This window comes from Aptenodytes patagonicus, chromosome W (genome assembly GCF_965638725.1).
Source record: "Aptenodytes patagonicus chromosome W, bAptPat1.pri.cur, whole genome shotgun sequence".
Classification (NCBI taxonomy): Eukaryota; Metazoa; Chordata; class Aves; order Sphenisciformes; family Spheniscidae; genus Aptenodytes; species Aptenodytes patagonicus.
Genome location: NC_134981.1, coordinates 30566412 through 30588329, shown reverse-complemented (window position 1 = coordinate 30588329; position 21918 = coordinate 30566412). Strand labels below are relative to the sequence as shown.

The 21918-nt window shown below is 42.9% G+C and overlaps 1 protein-coding gene across 1 annotated transcript in view; it reads right to left on the bottom strand.

Annotated features, from left to right (window-relative positions):
• LOC143172226 (prolactin receptor-like) overlaps window positions 1-21918 on the bottom strand; it is an 80845-nt gene that overhangs the window by 4113 nt on the left and 54814 nt on the right. The window contains 8 exon segments of the mRNA XM_076361459.1: window positions 94-238; window positions 1241-1410; window positions 2668-2837; window positions 4027-4100; window positions 4102-4160; window positions 5651-5792; window positions 6866-6874; window positions 7371-7528. Coding sequence (XP_076217574.1) covers window positions 94-238; window positions 1241-1410; window positions 2668-2837; window positions 4027-4100; window positions 4102-4160; window positions 5651-5792; window positions 6866-6874; window positions 7371-7528 — 927 coding nt within the window.

The window sequence follows — 21918 nt, the reverse complement described above, 5'->3', positions numbered from 1 at the left end:
TGTCAATCCGCATGGGTGCCACAAACAACTAACAAAAGTATTACATGAACTTCCATGTAATAACAATTACTGAAGGGATGCCTGGCCACTCACCATTAGGGATCTGAATATACTTTTCTGAGCTCCATTCACTCCATGATCCATGGTGGTCTGGTTTGCAGTGAATCTGTACAACATACTTCTTTCCTGGATTTAAACTAAACATTTTATATTGTGTTTGCTGTCCAACAAAAACATCCTGGAAATTAAATAAAAATCATAAAATGCATATAAAATTAAGACATTTTTCTATGAAAATCACAGCTAGGTTTAAGTCTTGATAACCAAGTTGGGAATATAGAACGAATCTGGATAGATTCCTAATAATTGTTATGCAGGCATGGAATAACGGTACATTTATTTTATTTCTATAGTTCAGCTTTCTAACATAATGCAGTGGGAATGAGATCTGGCTCTGGTATACTGTGCAAATTAAACTACTGAAAAAAAACACATCATGAGCACATGGCAAATAGGGAGGAACTGTGGTAATGGTGGGAACTGCAATGGTGAGAGGAGGAGGAGGAGGCAAGAAACAGAGACGGGGAAGAAAATGCAGAGAGAAAAGAAGGAATGTGGAGTTGGTGGAACTGCACAAGGTAGTAAAAAGTGGATCTTGCAATGGCCAGGGGGCTGGGAAGTGCAGTGGCAGGGGGAAGGAAGGAGGAGATACAGAGATGGCTGGGAAGTATTGCAGCAGACAAGAAGGGGATGCAGCCAAATACCAATAGCTGGAGTCTTTAATTTGTCACCCAGTTGTTTGAGTTGCAGATCTAGGGTATAGAAAATTATTATTATTATGTGGCCATGACAACCATCACCTAATGGCTATTTGTACAAATTTAAATGATTTTATATAATGTCACTGAGCTTTCTGTTACCTAAGAAGTGCTTGTGGTTAAGAACAAATTATCACAAAAGAAACCTGACTACATGAGAAGTAACAATTTAAACTGTAATGCAAATATGATTAATATATAATGGCCACAATTAAAAATAAGTACTTTATCACCTGCTAACACACAACAGCATCTGAGATACCAGTCTTCTCAGTAGGAGATCGTAGATCACACAAGCACTGCTTTTGAAAAAGGATGAACTATGCAGTGTGCCTGCTTCATTACATTCAGGCATGGGACCTAGCTGACAAAATCTAACTGGTCAGAAAACATCATCTAGCAAAAACTTGCAACATCCTTACCTCCCATTCCTCTCCTTCTTCAGGCTTTAGTCGCAACTCATATTCAAGGGTAAGCCATCCAGATCTGACATCAGCCAGCGGGGGTGGAGACCACGTCAAGACTAGATATGGTTTTCTATTTATTGGCTTTTTTAATTCTAGGGTTACATTCACAGGAGGATCTGGCTGTACTGTTAAAATAAGGGAACTGACAATAAGAGTCTAAATGATTTTTCCTTGCATCTTAGGAGGAAATATAAAAAGGTGTGAGTGGTGAGTTGCCACCTCCATTGTGTCTAGTAACTTAGAACTGGTGCTGGAATACAGAGATCAAGAATTTCCTGATGAAGTAAGCATGGATTTATGAATTTGAAGAAACTGAAGAACAGTAAATATGTTGAGTTCACATTGAGATTTGCCTTAATCATTTATCACCAGAAATAATTTTTTCTTACATTACCATTTATTGTTGCTCTTCCCTACAACTATGTTTCAAAGTTAACATCTTTAATGCTGTGTTATGAAAGTTATGTTTTACCATAATCTTATCAAAGTTGGCATATACGTTTAGGAATGCTGAAAACATAGATTTAGCTGATAAAACTCCCCCCCCATCTTTTACATTCAGAAAACACAACAGCATAATCCCTGCATGCATATGTAGGGATATTTAAAAATTAAAAAAAAAAAAAAAACAACAGTAATATTAAAGCCCTGTCTATACTTCAAAAATAAAACAAAATGAAACGCAGGTTTCCACCACAGTCAGGCTTGCAGCTACCTCACTTCAGAGGCAGAGCTTCTGCATATCATGCATGTATTCCACCACTGTCTGATGCAAAGCTTCATCAAGTAAGTAGTCAGGGCATGGAGGTAAAATGTAAAGCCTTTTCTCCAGGAACCCTTTTCCAGTTGCCAGGCTCCTGGCAGCCACATCCTTGATAACAAAATGGTTATCGGTGATAATGTTCTATTCCCTTAGAAAAAAACCTAAATACTTGTCCACAGTCACTCTGTGGAAGAAGTCTGAGAAAAGAGATTATCAGTACACTGCTATAAAAAGCACTGATTCAGCTTCTCTTGGGTCTGGAAACTACTTTTAGGTAACCAAATTTAAGTATTATTAGTTAAAAGATCAATTTGATTTCAGTTGCTGATAGAGTAGAAAAGGATTTTAGCTGGATGGTGTTTCTTAGGGCTTGACTGAAAGAAATATGGAAACCCAATAAATGGTTATCTGAATGCAGTTTTAAAGCTTTTAGCATTTTTAGGCTTCCTTTGAAAATAAAATGCTAAAGGGATGAATATTGATAAGATCTTATTTGTTCTTACATGTTTTTAACTTGGATATAATACTATATATGACAAGAGCTGGAATTAAAATTCTTGTGTCAAAACCCATAATTTTGAATTATTTGGTTCCACAGAAAATACTTTTTATCTCTTACCTATGTAAGTCACATCCACATAATGAGGATCAGAGATGTTACTTCCCATTTCATTAGTTGCCCTCACAGTAATATTGTATATGGTCCAGAAAGAGGTGTGTTTTTTATCGAAGTAGCACGAATTGGGGCCTGCAGTTCTGTAATCTGGACATTCATAAACTTGTTCTTCTCTGAAATGAAAGAATCACAGTGATTAGGTTAGGGCTGGATCAGATTTTTCATGCCTGGCAATGTGAAGAAAATCAGAAAACTGCTTTCAGACTAAAGAGTCATTGGACAATTCCAGAGACTGTAGTAAGCATTTTCCCCCCAAAATAAAGACTACAAAGTCTGAAGAGTTCAGGCTGCTGTAGATGCAGCAGTGGGCTAGTAGAGTGCAGCTCTTACTTTTCTGAATGCCATTGTCCACTGCATAGCTTTTACAGGTTCCAGAGAGCCAGTGGAAGTGATTGCTGAAGTCTTCTAACCCATCTATTAAAAACTGAGTATTTCCAATGTTCATTTCACACTTACATTAATTCTGCGTATTACATTAATATGCTTTCAGAATCTATTTTGGTCTTACGTCACCTGTTCCTCAAAAAAAATCTAATTTGTACCTGTCCTCCAAATCCATTCCCAAGCTTCCCAAAGTGAGAATGGATAGGAGAGAAAGCTGATGGTGAGTATGTAGTACTTGTTTCCAGGTTCCTCTGAGATGCAGAATAACAAAAGAGAAAGGTGTGGATGCGGGCCTCACACTCTGCCCTGGCTGGCTGGACCAGTATCTGTCTTTTTCCACTAAGACCTGGCTCTCAGCTGACAAATACAGAGTTTAGCATCCAGTTAGGTCAGTGCAAGGCTGAGCAGTGCTGTGTGAACCAAAAATAGTTCACAGGACCCAAACAAAGTATTGACTATTCTTTTAAAATGAATGTTTGGCACTTGATCTAAGTTCCAGGACTGAGATTACTGCAGAAGCCATGAGGCATTCATGGCCTATAAATACCTGTGCAAAATAAGCATTATCAGAAGATGAAAATTTTAATATCTGGTCATTTTGGAAAGCTTTATTTCTGGGGCTGTGTGGCCAAGGAGCTGTGCATTTGTATTGCAAACACTATTATGCAGTTGCTGTGCCATGGCAACTTTTAAGGCAGTCTACCCATGCCAGAAGATTTCACAGAGATTTGAAAAACCTGACATTATAAAGAGATCCTCTTTCAACCTTAAATATGTTGCTGCTAGTGCTATTCCAGAATATGTCACTTGCACAAAAGCATGTGCTATAGAAAACGACATCTCCTAAATGCAAAACCAATCAGGCTTGATTTTCCAGGTCCTTCCGATAAAACACTGAATAATTACACAGTTTATTACCCTTCTTTGCTGTAAAGTAAAATGTAGTTAGTAGGATGTCCTCCATCTCAACCAGGTTTCCACCAACAAGTAAAATGTTTCCTTTTCTGGAGAAAGGCATTTTATTATTGTAGGCTTTTCAGGAGGTGACTCTCCTGCAAGAGATAAAGAAATGAACTAATTAGTAAGCTTAATGCATTAGGTCAACCCTGAATTTATAAAACAATGTCAAGCAGAGGACAGGAAAATACTTTTTTTTCTACAAGGAAAGAAAGTTTTGCTTCATATTAGCATAGGAAAGGAAGGACGGTTCAGTGATTAGGGCAGCAGCCTGCTACTTTGACCTGGATTCAAAATCCTTTTCCACTGCAGCTATGCTGAGGAACTGTGTTTTAGTTCCCTGTCTGTGGCTCTTCTCTGCCCCCAAATCTGATAAGGGGTGCTCAAATACTGTCATAGCAGGTTCTGTAAAATGATTTAAAATACACTCTGCTATTCAATCTATTTTCTACATAAACCACTTTTTCTTCAAAAAATGGGTTTTAAGATGCTTCTAATTATTTAAAAAATATGCTGTCATTTGTTTTGGCTTTCACAGGAAAAAATTAAGAAGAACATAAGTGTTTGCCCATTTATGTCCTTGCCAGTAATTCTCTTCTGAAGTACCTATGCTGAGCTGACTCCTAAGATAAAAAGAAGCAGCTCTCATATTTCCTTCTACAGTGACGTTATGCTCAGTACTCAGGCTACTTGCCTGATTGCTGCCAAGCAATTTATAATTATTTGGATTCTTGATGATGTTGTTATAGACTCAGACAAAGCACTTAGAATAGGGCAGAGGAAAATGCTTACATTTTGAATAGGATGATGCTAGTCAAAACCCTGATGTGATTGAAACTTTTGCAGTTATGTATTTGTGGCAAAATATGGTCTTATTACATTAATAATATATATTGTCTACTATTTAGAGTAGCAACATTGATTTTCCAAATTTCTAATTGCCTAAGGCAGATCTGAAAATGGGACATTTAAAAAATATTTTTCTATTAACAGTACTTCAGCAATCTCCATGTCAAATAATGAATAATACAAATAGTGACAGAAGAAGAATTGAGACAACCTGTCTAAAGTGTCTGACAACAAGATATGAAGTCATGCATATTTAATGTGTCCACTCAAACCCAACAGAACACAGATAATTATTTCCATGTGATAGTAGCTGCAGTGTTATGCTCTGTTAGATATGGCAATGCTTTCAGTCCAGTTACTAATGAACAAATGAATGACTCTTACACAAGTACCACTACCTGGTATCTTTAGTTAAAGATGAAATCAACATGATTTTTAAATAGAGGGACAGAAGCAAAAAATTATGTAGGCACACCTGTATCAGAAGTGACTTTCTAGTAAATCCCAGCCTGTTTGTCATAGCCAGTTTCAGCAGAGGCCAAGGCCAAGGTGGATCAAAAAGACTAAATACACAATTACACACAAAATGCGGTAAGATGCATTAAGCTGTTCCTCCAGCACTATGAAGTATCTGTGTGAGGAAACGGGTTTTCAGGGCTGCCATTTAGGCACCTTTCACAATACTGAACCGGCTAGAATTTAAACACAATTAACAGAACAGCAATCATCCACTCACCGATGGGGATCTGAACGCATCTTTCGGAGCTCTATTCACTCCATTCTCCAAGGTCTAACATGCAACGGACCTGAACAACATACTTTACCCCAGGATGTAACCTAATCACTTTGTACTGTGTCTGCACTCCAACAGATATTGTCTGGAAAAGAAAATGGACTGGAAAAATAATAAAGAATTGGGCCATTTTAAAAAGTAAACCATAAAGGAGTATGCTTGCGTCACTGATTTTTGAAAGGCAAGGGTTTCAGTCGGGTATTTTATAAGACGTTAATTACAAAGAAGCAAAGGTAGTGACTGACTTAACACAAAAACTCACTTCATTGACACTGAGATTCTGGTACTCGAGAACATATAGTTAATTGTAGACTTATAAGTTAGTACTCCATCAGATCCACAATGCAAGGAACACTATAGGTAGTCCAACTCACAGATAAACCCTCTGTGTAATGATTCTTAGTGGCTAGTTTTAGTGATCATTATTAAGTGCCTTACTCGGGTCCTTTGAATCTCTCTTCAGAAGTCTTTCAACACACATAGCTTTCTCCATTGACAAGGCAACAATAATTTAGGTAGCCTTGAAGCCATCTGACTATGACTTTAAGAATGATATTTTATCCTGGTATCTCAGCTGTGGGAGTACTGTGGCTCACTTCTAGCAAAATGGCAACAGCTGGGAAAATGTAAATAGTGTGTGTGAGTAAAACACCCCAAACTTTCTGAGAGAGGGGTTGCCCCCAGCTGATCATGTTGAAGAGGATGATGACTCCAGTCCAATTAAATAGTAATTAGGGAATGACTGAGAGACTTCTGAAACAAAAAAGGTCAGCTTGAAAAGCAGTATTAAAGAAGCATGAAAACTTGTAATGGTGGGTGTGTATACACACATACTAGAAACAGCAGTAGCTGAAGTTTAGTTTGGTGCTATCAGAAGCTGCTCTGCTAGCATTATGACCTCTGCCTGGGCCAGGCAGAGCAGCCTCCCTCTCTGATGCTGTGAGTAGCTGCACTCCAGACAGCATGGGCTGCAGCAGGCAGAGACCCACACCTGGGTGTATGCATGTGACTCTGTGGGTGCTTTCTCATTGGTGTGTGGCTTAGTAGACTGTAGGAAGCGGCATAGGTTCACATTAAGATAAAGCATCCATGTTCCCTGTAGAAGGGGCTATAAATAGGGGAGTTTGCCCTCCCTGGAGGGTGGGGTGTGTTTGTAACTTCTCCTTCCTGGGAGATATGTTTATAGTATGTTTCTGGGACTAGTTATAGGAATGTGTTTATAAATTTGTAGATGTCTATTAATGTTTTTAAGTGCCTAATATTGTGATTTATCTATTATATTGTTGATACTGACCTTGACTGCATAGTTAACTGATTGCTCATTAATTACATCTTAATGAATTGATAAACTGTTTTGATTCTAATTTGGTTTAAACTATGTGAACTGAACAGTCTCTTACTGTGATAGTTGGGAACAGAAACATTGATGAAAATTACAATTACTTTTTTTTAAGTATATGGCATTAGGACAATTATACAAATACCTTGAATTCCACTGTCTCTACAAACCGCTATGGTATTTCTCTTTCTCTAATCAGATTTGGTTACATTAATTTTGCTATCTTTATAGAAACTAAAATGTTTATAATACCAGTTAAATTGAGACAAGAGAACTCACTGAAAAGAGTGTTTATACAACAAATATATTTCTGTTACCTCCCACTCTCTTTTCCTCAGGTTTTAGTTGTAGCTCATAGTGATATACATGTGAATTAGAACTGACATCAGCTAGTGGAGGTGGAGACCATTTTGCCCAAAGGTATGTTATACTAGCAGATGTTTTTGTTTCTAGAGAGAGGTTCACAGGAGAATCTGGCTGAACTGTATAAATGAAAAACTTGCCATTAATGATATAATTTTCTCTCAGTAAAAGGTACCTCCTTTATGGTTTTGTATTTCATCACATTAATTTCAGATCATTCAGCACTTCTGTAAGGGAATAGTATGATAGCCTTTTTTTTTTTTCCTTTCTCCCTAATAATGTTTAACTGGATACTGATTTACCACAGTATCAGTAAATCTTAGACTTTACTCTGAATTTGTCAGGCTAAGGAAATACAAATCATAATTTCATTAGGCCACTCTTGCAAAATGAAAATGCCAGATATTTTGTAGATAAAAAGACTACATTTATCATTACAATGTGTAGAGTATGTGTATGCAGAAAGCAGAATGGAGTTAGGAATATTAAATACTACCAAAAACCCACAGAGTGCTTAGGCAGTTATTTTTACATGCCACCCCCACCCCCCAATTGCAATGCCAGCAGCTAGAAATATGTTTACATTGGGAAAATTTAGTCTGGGACATTTCAGGTAGCTTGACCTAATCTGAAAGTTTTATAATCTGCAGTGCTAGGAACCTATAAACTGTCACATAGGTCTCCATTTCAGCCCACTGCAGCAGGGCTGGTCTCCAGCTCCCCACAGCCCTGCCCAGCCATGGGCCATGCCGAGCCAGCCCCGACCCATGGGCTGATGTCCTGGTCCAGCCTGGCCTTGGCCTGTCCCCATCCCCAAGGAGGTGCCCGGGGCTGGGTTGCCCCCAGCCTGCCCTGCTCCCTGGCTGGGGCAGTGGGACAGGCCCTGGATGGAAGCCCTGCCCTGCCACGCCACCCTGGGGGAGACCCCACAGCCTCTGGGGAGCCCCTGGCCCTCGTGGTGCCCTGATGTTCCTTTCCTCAGAGAAGCATGCCATTCAGATAAAAGCTGTGTGCCTCCTGATAAGATGGACAAACTACATCTTTCCCGGTATGCGTTTAGATCAGGGGGATTTTAGCTCAGATAAGTTTCAGTAGGAACAGGCTGAAGGTCTGGGACTGGTAGTAGTAATGTTTTCTTCCAACAAGGGAAAGCCATTCATCTCACGGAGCCCTTGTTGGCTATCTGAGGTTTAACATGGATTCATAAAAATGGCTCTATAAATTAATGTTATTCCCTCATTCTGTCATAATCATCACTTGATCAATTAGAGAATACTTATGCACTGCTTGTTACCTGTCCTTGCTGTAAAACAGGGTGTAATTGGTAGGAAGTCCTCCATCTGAACCAGGCTTCCATCAACAAGAAAAGGTTTCCTTTTCTGGAGAATGACATCTTATTATCTTAGGTTTTCCAGGGTATGATTGACCTAGGGACGTACAGAAATCCAGCTAGTTATATTAGAGTTTGTTGTGGTTTAACATCAGTCGGCAACTAAGCACCATGCAGCTGCTCGCTCACTCCTCCCCACCCCCGGTGGGATGGGGGAGAGAATTGGAAGAGCACAAGTGAGAAAAACTCGTGGGCTGAGATAAAAACAGTTTAAAAATTGAAATAAAATTATGATAATAATAATAATACACAGAGCAAGTGATGCACAGTACAATTGCTCACCACCCACCGACCGATGCCCAGCCAGTCCCTGAGCAGCGGCCCCCCCCGGCCAGCTTTCCCCAGTTTATGTACTGAGCATGACGTCATATGGTATGGAATGTCCCTTTGGCCAGTTTGGCTGTGCCCCCTCCCAGCTTCTTGTGCACCTCCAGCTTCTCAGTCGGTAGAGCATGGGAAACTAAAAAGTCCTTGGCTAGTGTAAGCATTACCTAGCAACAACTAAAACATCAGTGTGTTATCAACTTTGTTCTCATCCTAAATCCAAAGCACAGCATTGTACCAGCTACTAGGAAGGAAATTAACTCTGTCCCTGCCGAAACCAGGACAATATCCACCCCTTATTCTATACCATCTGCGTCATGCTCAAGTCTCATATTTTCCAGTACATTTTCATTAATCACCACCCCCCTTTTTTTTTTTAATATATATATACATACATATACACACACACATAGATAACATTCCCTTCGTCTGTGGGCCATCCCTCTAAAATGTTCGGTGAGTTCATTTAGTCCATGACTTTGGGCTCCATCTGTCGTAATAATATTCCAGGGCAAGAAAGGTGGAGATAGTATGTGGTGTTGGATTGTTTCATGTTGAAGTCAGTTCTGGTACCATCATCACTGTGCTTTGCTTGGTTTCACTGAAGTATATTCTTCACTAACCTGGGTGATACTTACTGTAATATCATTAGTATGGCATATAATATTATGTAGTACTTAATATCACATAATTTAGATCGTTGGCTATTCTCACCCAAAATCAAATCCCCTTGAGGTACACATCGGACTTCCCCATCCTTCTGCATTATCCACCAAGTGCACCCAGGTCCTTGAGCATAAGCAATCCCACGGATGGGTCTGCCTCTGCCCGAGGCAGGAATAACCCAGACTGTCTTCCCCAGCATATTTTTTATGTGCACTACAGGGACTTTATTCCCATCTACAGTACGTAAAAGTTCTGACTGGGCAGGGCCAGCTCGATTGGCAGATCCCCTCATGTTGACTAACCAGGTGGCCTTTGCTAAATGCGTATCCCAATGTTTGAACGTCCCGCCACCCATTGCTCTCAGTGTAGTCTTTAACAGTCCATTGTATCGTTCAAATTTCCCAGAGGCTGGTGCATGATAGGGGATGTGATATACCCACTCAATGCCGTGCTCTTTGGCCCAGGTGTCTATGAGGTTGTTTCGGAAATGAGTCCCGTTGTCTGACTCAATTCTTTCTGGGGTGCCATGTCGCCATAGGACTTGCTTTTCAAGGCCCAGGATAGTGTTCCGGGCAGTGGCATGGGGCACGGGATATGTTTCCAGCCATCCGGTGGTTGCCTCCACCATTGTAAGCACGTGGCGCTTGCCTTGGCGGGTTTGTGGGAGTGTGATATAATCAATCTGCCAGGCCTCCCCATATTGATATTTCAACCATCGTCCTCCATACCAGAGGGGCTTTAACCGCTTGGCTTGCTTGATTGCAGCGCATGTTTCACATTCATGGATAACCTGGGCTATAGTGTCCATGGTCAAGTCCACCCCTCGATCACAAGCCCATCTGTATGTTGCCTCTCTTCCTTGGTGACCTGAGGTGTCATGGGCCCACAGAGCTAGAAATAACTCACCCTTCTGTTGCCAGTCCAGATCCACCTGAGCCACTTAGCAGCCTGATCCACCTGCTGGTTGTTCTGATGTTCTTCAGTGGCCTGACCCTTAGGTATGTGAGCATCTACGTGACGGACTTTTACAACCAGGTTCTCCACCCGGGCAGCAATATCTTGCCACAATGCGGCAGCCCGGATGGGTTTGCCTCTGTGCTGCCAGTTGCTCTGCTTCCGTTGCTGCAACCACCCCCACAGGGCATTTGCCACCATCCATGAGTCAGTATAGAGATAGAGCACTGGCCCCTTTTCTCGGTCAGCAATGTCTAAAGCCAGCTGGATGGCCTTTACTTCTGCAAATTGGCTTGATTCACCTTCTCCTTCAGCAGTTTCTACAACTTGTCGCATAGGACTCCACACAGCAGCTTTCCACCTCCGATGCTTTCCCACAATACGACAGGACCCATCAGTGAACAGGGCATATTGCTCCTCATTTTCAGGTAGTTCATTATACATTGGGGCCTCCTCAGCACGCGTCACCTCCTCCTCTGGCGATATTCCAAAATCTTTGCCCTCTGGCCAATCCATGATCACTTCCAGGATTCCTGGGTGACTGGGGTTTCCTATTCGAGCCCGTTGTGTGATCAGTGCGACCCACTTCCTCCACGTAGCATCAGTTGCATGATGTGTACAGGGGACCCTCCCTCTGAACATCCAGCCCAGCACCGGCAGTCAGGGTGCCAGGAGGAGCTGTGCTTCAGTGCCGATCACTTCCGAAGCAGCTCGAACCCCTTCATATGCTGCCAAGATCTCTTTTTCAGTTGGAGTATAGCGGTCCTCGGATCCTCTGTATCCCCGACTCCAAAACCCTAGGGGTCGACCTCGAGTCTCCCCTGGTGCTTTCTGCCAGAGGCTCCAGGTAGGGCCGTTCTCCCCGGCTGCGGTGTAGAGCACATTTTTTACATCTTGTCCTGCCCGGACTGGCCCCAGGGCTACTGCATGAACTATCTCCTCTTTAATTTGTTCAAAAGCTTGTCGTTGCTCAGGGCCCCATTTGAAATCATTCTTCTTCCGGGTCACTTGATAGAGAGGGCTTACGATCAGACTGTAATTTGGAATATGCATTCTCCAAAAACCCACGATGCCTAAGAAAGCTTGTGTTTCCTTTTTGCTAGTTGATGGAGACATGGCTGTTATTTTGTTGATCGCATCCATTGGGATCTGACGACGTCCATCTTGCCATTTTATTCCTAAAAATTGGATCTCCTGTGCAGGTCCCTTGACCTTACTTTGTTTTATGGCAAAACCGGCCTTCAGCAGGATTTGGACTATTTCCTTCCCTTTCTCAAAAACTTCTCCTGCTGTGTTGCCCCACACGATGATGTCATCAATGTATTGCAGGTGTTCTGGTGCCTCACCCTGTTCCAGTGCAGTCTGGATCAGTCCATGGCAAATGGTGGGGCTGTGTTTCCACCCCTGGGGCAGTCGGTTCCAGGTGTACTGAACGCCCCTCCAAGTGAAAGCAAACTGTGGCCTGCACTCTGCTGCCAAAGGGATTGAGAAAAATGCATTAGCAATATCAATTGTGGCATACCACTTGGCTGCCTTTGACTCCAGTTCGTATTGAAGTTCTCGCATGTCTGGCACAGCAGCACTCAGCGTTGTCATCTCTTCGTTCAGGCCACGATAGTCTACTGTCAGTCTCCACTCTCCATCAGACTTCCGCACTGGCCATATGGGGCTGTTAAAGGGTGAGCGGGTCTTGCTGATCACTCCTTGGCTCTCCAGTCGACGAATCACCTTATGGATGGGAATCAGGGAGTCTCGGTTGGTGCGATATTGCCGCCGGTGTACCGTGGTGGTAGCGATTGGCACTTGTTGGTCTTCGACCTTCAGCAACCCCACAACAGAGGGGTCCTCCGAAAGACCAGGCAAGGTGGACAGCTGTTTAATTTCCTCCGTCTCCAAGGCAGCTATACCAAAAGCCCACCGGTACCCTTTTGGGTCCTTGAAATACCCTCTCCTGAGGTAGTCTATGCCAAGGATGCACAGAGCCTCTGGGCCAGTCACAATGGGGTGCTTCTGCCACCCATTCCCAGTTAGACTCACTTCGGCTTCCAATACAGTTAGCTGTTGGGATCCCCCCCGTCACCCCAGAAATACAGATGGGTTCTGCCCCTATATAGCTTGATGGCATTAGGGTACACTGTGCACCGGTGTCCACTAGAGCCTTATACTCCTGTGGGTCCGATGTGCCAGGCCACCGAATCCACACAGTCCAGTAAACCCGGTTGTCCCTTTCCTCCCCCTGGCTGGAGGCAGGGCCCCTCTAATCCTCATCACAGTACTCGTTTCTCATTTCTTGTACATACGAGTCAGAAGTTTCTTCATTAAGATCAGGAGTAAGATCAGCCCTTCTACTCTGTCTGGGGAACTGCCTACTGGAAACTGGAGCAGCAATTTTCCTGGAAGAACCCCTTTCTGTGATTGTTTTCCCTTGCAATTCACATACCCATGCCCCTAGGGCTGCAGTAGGTTTTCCATCCTACTTCCTCATGTCCTCTCCATGGTCACGCAGGTAAAACCATAGGGTGCCCCGTGGTGTGTACCCTTTATATTCTCTCTCTTGAGCAAAAGAACGCTGACTCCTAATAGCCGAGATACTGGTCCGTACAGGTGAGGAGTAGGACCTATCCTCTCTGAGTTGCTGGATCTCCCGGGACAGTTTCTCCACAGCCGAGACGAGGGAGGAAGAAAGACTTTCCTCATATTGCCGGAGTTGGCCATCCAATTCATCCACCGTTTGTTCCTCTCCATCTTTCCAGGTCATCACTGCCAATGAATTGGCGTATGACGATGTTGAGCTCCTTATAAACTTCTGCCACATGGGTCGTGTCCACTTGACTTCGTCTGGATCTTTGGATGGCTGTTCATTGTTCAGGTCATCATAAATCACCTCCAGCACAGCTAATTCCCTCAGGAACTGGATACCCTTCTCCATGGTGGTCCACTTGCCTGGGTGACATATGACATCTTCCTTAAAGGGATACCTTTCCTTCACGCTTGACAAGAGTCGCCTCCAAAGGCTGAGGACTCGTGTCCCTTTTCCAATCGCTTTGTCAATGCCCCCTTCCCTGGAAAGGGATCCCAGCTGCTTGGCTTCCCTACCCTCTAATTTTAGGCTGCTGGCTCCATTATCCCAGCATCGGAGCAGCCAGGTGACAATATGCTCACCTGGACGGCGGCTGAAATCTTTTTGTATATCTCGCAGCTCACTCAGGGATAGAGATCGGGTGGTCACTGCCTCATTTATGAGTTCTTCCTCTTCTTCCTCCCCAAGCAGCAGCCGGCTCTCCTCCTGCTGTTCTCGTGATGGCCCTTCTCCAGGGTCATCTGTCTCGTACACTTCTTCCTCCAGCCCCCTTTTAGAAGAAGCTTCTTCCTCCCTTACTAAACGAGCCGACTTCCGCTTCCAAAATGTGTTCTTGTGTACAGGGGCGACTGATACCGGCACAGGCTGGTTCTTTGGTTCAGCCACAGGGCCTGTCGCCGGGGTCTGAGTGGCCGCAGGGCCTGTCGCTGGGGTCTGAGTGGCTGCACGGTGTGTCGCTGGTGTCAAAGTGGCCGCAGGGCATGTCGTTTTACCATCAGAGCCAGAGACCTTCTCTTCCCTTTGAGGGTACTGAATGGTGTTGAACAGGGCTCGGTAGGCATGGGCCAGGCCCCAGCACGTTGCAATGATCTGCATCTCTCTGGAGTTGCCAGGGTGACAGCATACTTTTTCCAAATATTCCACTAACTTTTCAGGATTCTGCACTTGCTCAGGGGTGAAGTTCCAAAACACTGGGGGTGCCCATTGGCCTAGGTACTTGCCCATCTTGTCCCACACACCCTGCCACTCATAATTATTCAGCCTTGGGGCAGATCTCTGGATGATATTCTTAAATTGCTTACCAACTTTAGACAAAACCGAAACAATATTCCCAAGAAGTACCAATAGAAGTATCTTAACTACCCAAGGATGTTCAAAATAATGAAAAGTTACTGTAATGAGGGAGGAAACATCATAGAAGAACGTAGTGACACTGCCATTCTGTATTTCCTCCGTAAAAAAAACTCTCAGAAAAGTCACTGCAATTGCTAGTTGTCTCCACGAAATGGTATCCATGGTACAGTAACGGCTTCATTGCGAAACTTACATACCAAATTAAGACCAAGGTCAATGTTCTAAAAACAAACCTCACAAGCGAGACATCACTAATCACTGCAGACCACAGCAACCTGCAAAAACCAACACCAACCTTTAACATGTACAGCAAAAAAACGAGCACGATGCAGATTATACAAATCAATATTGAGAACAGAGAAACCAACATTGTGACCCACAAGTATTAACAGATATAAATTCCTTAATACACCCCGGTTACTCTGTTATTATCTCAAACCCTTCGAGCCCCATGTTGGGCTCCAAAAAAGGACTGTCGTGGTTTAACCTCAGTCGGCAACTAAGCACCACGCAGCCGCTCGCTCACTTCCCCCCCCTGCTCCCGGTGGGATGGGGGAGAGAATTGGAAGAGCACAAGTGAGAAAAACTCGTGGGTTGAGATAAAAACAGTTTAATAATTGAAATAAAATGATGATAATAATAATATGATAATAATAATAATACACAAAGCAAGTGATGCACAGTGCAATTGCTCACCACCCGCCGACCGATGCCCAGCCAGTCCCCGAGCAGTGGCCCCCCTGGCCAGCTTTCCCCAGTTTATGTACTGAGCATGACGTCACATGGTATGGAATGTCCCTTTGGCCAGTTTGGCTGTGCCCCCTCCCAGCTTCTTGTGCACCTCCAGCTTCTCAGTCAGTAGAGCATTGAAAACTGAAAAGTCCTTGACTAGTGTAAGCATTACCTAGCAACAACTAAAACATGGGTGCGTTATCAACTTTGTTCTCACCCTAAATCCAAAACACAGCACTGTACCAGCTACTAGGAAGGAAATTAACTCTATCCCTGCTGAAATCAGGACAGAGTTGTACAGTGTTTGTTGTTGAATGATAAATTCACCAAGGAATTTTTTTTAGAGGAAAATAAGATTATTTGAATCTATGGACTGAATTTGGCAAATAAATCTGCCTGGAAAAAGGGTCAAAACTTTCAGAAAAGTCTATATATTTTACCTCAAACTTCTACAATAGCTACTAATATTTTTTTTACTTCTCTTTTTCAAATGAAAATTTGATTTTTACCTAAACTTAAAAAGTATACAGTTATCTCCAAATTAAATTAAACTTGGAAGTAAATGTATGACTTTTTGGTTTTTTTTTTCATAAAATATGCAAGTTTAGTTGGAATGTGCTAGATCAAATTTATAACTGTTATTGTTGTTTAACTATTAATCGGCAGGCTCCTGTGCTTGCCATGGGGTTTGCTTGCCTTACTGTATATTAGAGTCTAGTGCTCGTTAGTGGCTGCTTTTTGGTTTTGCTGCTTGCTGTACTGCTTATCACCTTACTCTGCTGTGCCTGGGAACATTCTGGTAACAGCAATGGTGATGCGCCTGGGCTGGCAGATGGCCAGGGCATCGCTGCTGTTTCTATGCTGCTGTACTGGACAGGCTGGAACTCCAGTGTGAACTCGAGTCGAAGGGACTGTGACCTGTGGATGACTGTTGTGGTTTAATCCAGCAGGCAACTAAACACCACATAGCCGTTCACTCACTCCCCTGCCTCCCCAGTGGGATGGGGGAGAGAATTGGGGGCGGGGGGGGAAGTAAAATTCGTGGGTTGAGATAAAGACAGTTTAATAGGACAGAAAAGGAGGGGAAAATAATAATAATAATAATAATGATAAAAGAATATACAAAATAAGTGATGCACAATGTCGTTGCTCACCACCCGCCGACTGATGCCCAGACAGTTCCTGAGCAGCGATCACCCCTCCCCCGGCTAACTCCCCCCAGTTCATATACTGAGCATGACGTCGTATGGTATGGAATATCCCTTTGGCCAGTTTGGGTCAGCTGTCCTGGCTGTGCCCCCTCCCAGCTTCTTGTGCACCTCCAGCCTTCTCAGTCGGTAGAGCATGGGAAGCTGAAAAGTCCTTGACTAGTGGAAGCACTACTTAGCAACAACTAAAACATTGGTGTGTTCTCAACATTATTCTCATGCTAAATCCAAAACACAGCATTGTACCAGCTACTAGGAAGGAAATTAACTCTATCCCAGCCGAAACCAGGACAATGAGTCCATGTGGGAGCAGGACACCCCGAAGAGTCTGTGACCTGTGGACAAGCCCATGCCAGAGCAGGTACATCTCAAAGCATCTGTGGCCATGGTTACATCTGTGCCGCAGCAGGTATACCTCTGAAGGGATTGTGGCCCAAGGATAAGTCCATGCTGCAGCAGGTACACCTTGAAGCAGCAGTGGCTGTACATGAGGTCATGCTGGAGCACCTCAAAGCGTGTGGCCATGGATAAACCCACGACAGAGCAGGTACGCCCCTGGAGGGACTGCAGCCATGGGTAAGGCCATGTTGGAGCAGGTTTACTTCTGAAGGGACTGTGGCGGTGGGTAAGGCCACGCTGGAGCAGGTCTATCTCTGAAAGCATTGTGGCCCATGGAGAAGGCCACGCTGGAACAGGTGCACCTCAAAGCGACTGTGGCTGTGGATAAGTCTATGCCGTAGCAGGTATATCCTTGGAGAGACTGTGGCTCATAGATAAGGCTCCACTTGGAACGGGTACTCCCCTAAGGGACTGCAGTCTGTGGATAAGGCCAAGCTGGAGAAGGGGCAAGGGGAGGAGTTCATTGCAATGTTAAACTCTGTGGTCTGGTCCAAAGGGACCGGGGTGGAGATTGTAATGGATATACCTTTAAATTGTTGTAACCTGGGATTGGAGTTGCATGTTATAGGAATTACTATAGCAGGAACCACCTGAACCAATGGAGGACAAGCCTTACAAGAAGCAGTGCAAGTGCAGCAGTGACCCAACCTGAGCTGGCTTTGGTGCCCAGTACCTCCATGCAACACACCGCCTCTCCTGTCCTGAGTGACCACCATAGCAGATGGAGCCCAAAGTCATGGACTAAATGAACTCAATGGACATTTTGTGGACATTTCAGGAAATTTTATGGACATTTTACAGGGGTGGTCCATAGACTGAGGGAATGATATCTGTGTATTGTATCAAAGGATGGGAAGTGGGGGTGGTGGTTAATGAGGATGTATTGGATAGAGTGGGACCAGAGCATGACGTAAATGGTATGGAATAAGGGGTGGAGAATGTGCTGGTTTTGGTTGGGATAGAGTTAATTTTCTTCATAGTAGCTAGTATGGGGCTATGTTTTGGATTTGTGCTGAAAACAGTGTTGATAATACAGGGGTGTTTTAGCTATTGCTGAGCAGTGCTTACACAGAGTCAAGGCCTTTTCTGCTTCTCACCCCACCCCACCAGCGAGTAGGCCGGGGGTGCACAAGAAGTTGGGAGGGGACACAGCTGGGACAGCTGACCCCAACTGACCAAAGGGATATTCCATACCATGGGACGTCATGCTCAGCATATAAAGCTGGGGGAAGAAGAAGAAAGGGGGGACGTTCGGAGTGATGGCGTTTGTCTTCCCAAGTAACCGTTACGCGTGATGGAGCCCTGCTTTCCTGGAGATGGCTGAACACCTGCCTGCCGATGGGAAGTAGTGAATGAATTCCTGGTTTTGCTTTGCTTGTGTGCGCGGCTTTTGCTTTACCTATTAAACTGTCTTTATCTCAACCCACGAGTTTTCTCACTTTTCCTCTTCTGATTCTCTCCCCCATCCCATTGTGGGGGGAGTGAGCAAGCAGCTGTGTGGTGCTTAGTTGCCGGCTGGGGTTAGACCATGACATATCCAAATTTTTTATCTTCAGGTCATCTTAAAATTAAATTTTACCTTCAGCTTTGCGACAGAACCAAAATTCCACTATTTGCACCTATTTGGGGTAAATTATAGGTAAGACAAGTTATAAAAAGAAGAAATCAACAGGCTGAATCGAGTATTTTGTGTATTCGCAGCCTGAATGTATCGTTAATTATTTGAATATTCCCTAATAATCCTATTTAAGAATATTTCCTATTAAGACTACTTGTCATTAACCTCTAACAAGAACATAGACCATCACTTTACATACATTTTGACATGAAAAGCATGTGGCTTTTCAACCTAAGCTTAGCTTTATTTTATTCAAGTTCCATACCATATCTCTAATAGTGTTACTATTCATATGATGCTAATTCCCAAGAAGGTGACAAGGACAGATTGAGTGCAGGGATCGAGTGAGTGCTTTTCATCATCACTACCACATACATAACCATTAAATTAATACTATAAAAAGAAAAGAGGACTCAAGCCATTTTCAAAATCTCCATACAAAAACTATGCTATCATGCAATAGTCAATAACAATGCTTAACATGTAATATGTATCACTTGGCTTGATCAAAGTCCTTTTTGAATTGCAGCTAATTGATTCTTGTTATTTCTCAAAAAGGTGCAGCAACAGCTACATTTCCACTTCAGAAGTAGAAAACCTGAATCAGAGAGTAGTAAGTAGGTCTTTGAATGGTTAGCAGTGCTGAGATTACAATTCCATAGCATTAACAAATCTTGCATATTTATTTGCCATCTTGGGATACTGGGAGCTCTAGCTCTAACTTTTAAACTCATTAATTTACCTGAGAAAGCAGCCTTTTAGTAACAAAAAATACACTTTTATCCCTGTTGATACAAAGAAAAGCTCAACATATTTGAACTCTGAAGGTCCTGAAAACAGAAGGCAAATAGAAAACATCCAAAATTTATTTATATGTTTATGATTTTTGAGCCAATCTCATGACTTCTGAATATTTGGGACTGGCAACGTTGAATTCAGGATCACCTGAGCTGAAGAATGCTACTCTTTCTGTGCGTTCAACTCATTGTTTTTACTGCATTTAATTTTGCAGTAAAGTGGAAATGCCAAGATCAGAGAAAAGAAACCAAGGAAAAATTAGCGTAACTTCACAGTTAATTTATCAGGTGAAAATGCAAGATGGGATGCAATTATCCTTTTTCAATCTGTAAAGGCCAGAGGCAGTGTTTCAGAACTCAGCTGAAATACAGTGGTGCAAGTGGGAAGCCACCTGCTGTGAAGACAGTTCCTGCAGTGGGCTGACACCACTAGATGTCCTCAGAATTCAGGTTACAGCTCAGGGTGATCAGGGGTCTCTGTTGCTGTTAAATCTGCTTAGCCTGAAGAAAAGACAGAATGACTTAAAGCAAACCTCCTGCTTCTCCCACCAATGTGCTTCCTGCTTGGAGATGGTGACTGGAGTCGGCTATTAGATTCTCGTTAGCCAATCTCACTCTTTGAAACTAAAGAACAATTTACTATCTGTCGTGGTTTAACCTCAGTCGGCAACTGAGCACCACGCAGTCGCTCGCTCACTCCCCCCCACCCCTGGTGGGATGGGGGAGAGAATCGGAAGGGCAAAAGTGAGAAAAACTCGTGGGTTGAGATAAAAACAGTTTAATAATTGAAATAAAATGATAATAACAATAATAATAATAATTAATAATAATAATACACAAAGCAAGTGATGCACAGTGCAATTGCTCACCACCTGCCGACCGATGCCCAGCCAGTCCCCAAGCAGCGGCCCCCCCAGCCAGCTTTCCCCAGTTTATGTACTGAGCATGACATCACATGGTATGGAATATCCCTTTGGCCAGTTTGGGTCAGCTGTCCTGGCTGTGCCCCCTCCCAGCTTCTTGTGCACCTCCAGCCTTCTCAGTCGGTAGAGCATGGGAAGCTGAAAAGTCCTTGACTAGTGTAAGCACTACCTAGCAACAACTAAAACACCCCTGTGTTATCAACTTTGTTCTCACCCTAAATCCAAAACACAGCACTGTACCAGCTACTAGGAAGGAAATTAACTCTATCCCTGCTGAAACCAGGACACTATCTAAAAAGGAAACTCCTTACCTCAGCTTTCCACTCCTATCAAGCACATCTGACAGGTATTTGTATGCTTGAAACCCATTCAGTGTAGCACAGCGTGGGAACAACTGTCTCTTTGCTGAGGTAAAGTTCTTTGTGGTTTATCAGATGACTCAGTTTTCATTATGCAATTCATTTTCTGCATCAAGAAACTATAACCCGTCAGCACATAAATGTTTTTCAAGCACAAAGGCAAATGAAGTATCAGTTAATTTAAATGAGTCTAAAATATGTTTACTGTGGACAATGTGGTGAAGAACAACAGCTGGCTACATTTCCATATACCACTTCTGAATATCCAGGCACATTTCACACATGCAACTGAGCTACATGCTGCAAAATTGCATCTGTGTTAGTTTTAAACTCACTTACAGCAATCTGTGCATATACAGTCAGTGGAGAGCAGACCATTAAAATATAAATTCCAGTTTTGTGTAAGCACATGCAAATTTTACGACTGTAAACAAACGGCAGGCACAAACGTTAGTGTTTAACTTCAGATATGAGCTGAAAACTTGGTGTTATATAATGCAGGACACAGACCATTGAGCTCATGCAAGAAAGAGGCACATTTTTCTCAAGTGAAGGTGAAATAATGAACTATAAACAGTAACCATTTCATGTACATATGATACTAGTTACAATATTTTATTATTTCCAAAAATAGTTGGAACATTTGCAAAATACAGCACTTTCAAACTGAGACTCATACTGTGCTTCCCTATAGGGAACTGGTACCATGGTGGGTTTTTTTGTTTTACAGACATATCTTTTCTGTGTGACGAAATGACAGATAAGAGAAAATGATTACAGTGAGTAAAAGAATGAAATTTGTCAATACGACAAAATAGAGAGGCATCATCAAGAAAGAGCTGTATTAGAGCACTCTGCAAGGAAAACAGGATAATTTTGGAAACTGAAGACCTAAAGAACCAAATTAATAGAAATAGGATGAAATTAATGCATTTAAAACCAAGTATTTTTCCTTGGGTGCATTTGTTTTTTAAAAATTAGATGATCATGAACCACTTCTGTAATGTGGCTGTGAAAAAGAACAGGAGAGAGAAAGGGGAGGAATATGGACGTATTAGTGCCACAGACTAAACTCTATGTACAATTCTGGTCACCTATACTTGGGAAAAAAAACAACAGGTTAACCTATTTAGAACAGATTTAGAATACAGCTACAAAGGTAAGCAGGGGACACAGAGGCTGTCTCATTATGGCGATTTAAAGAA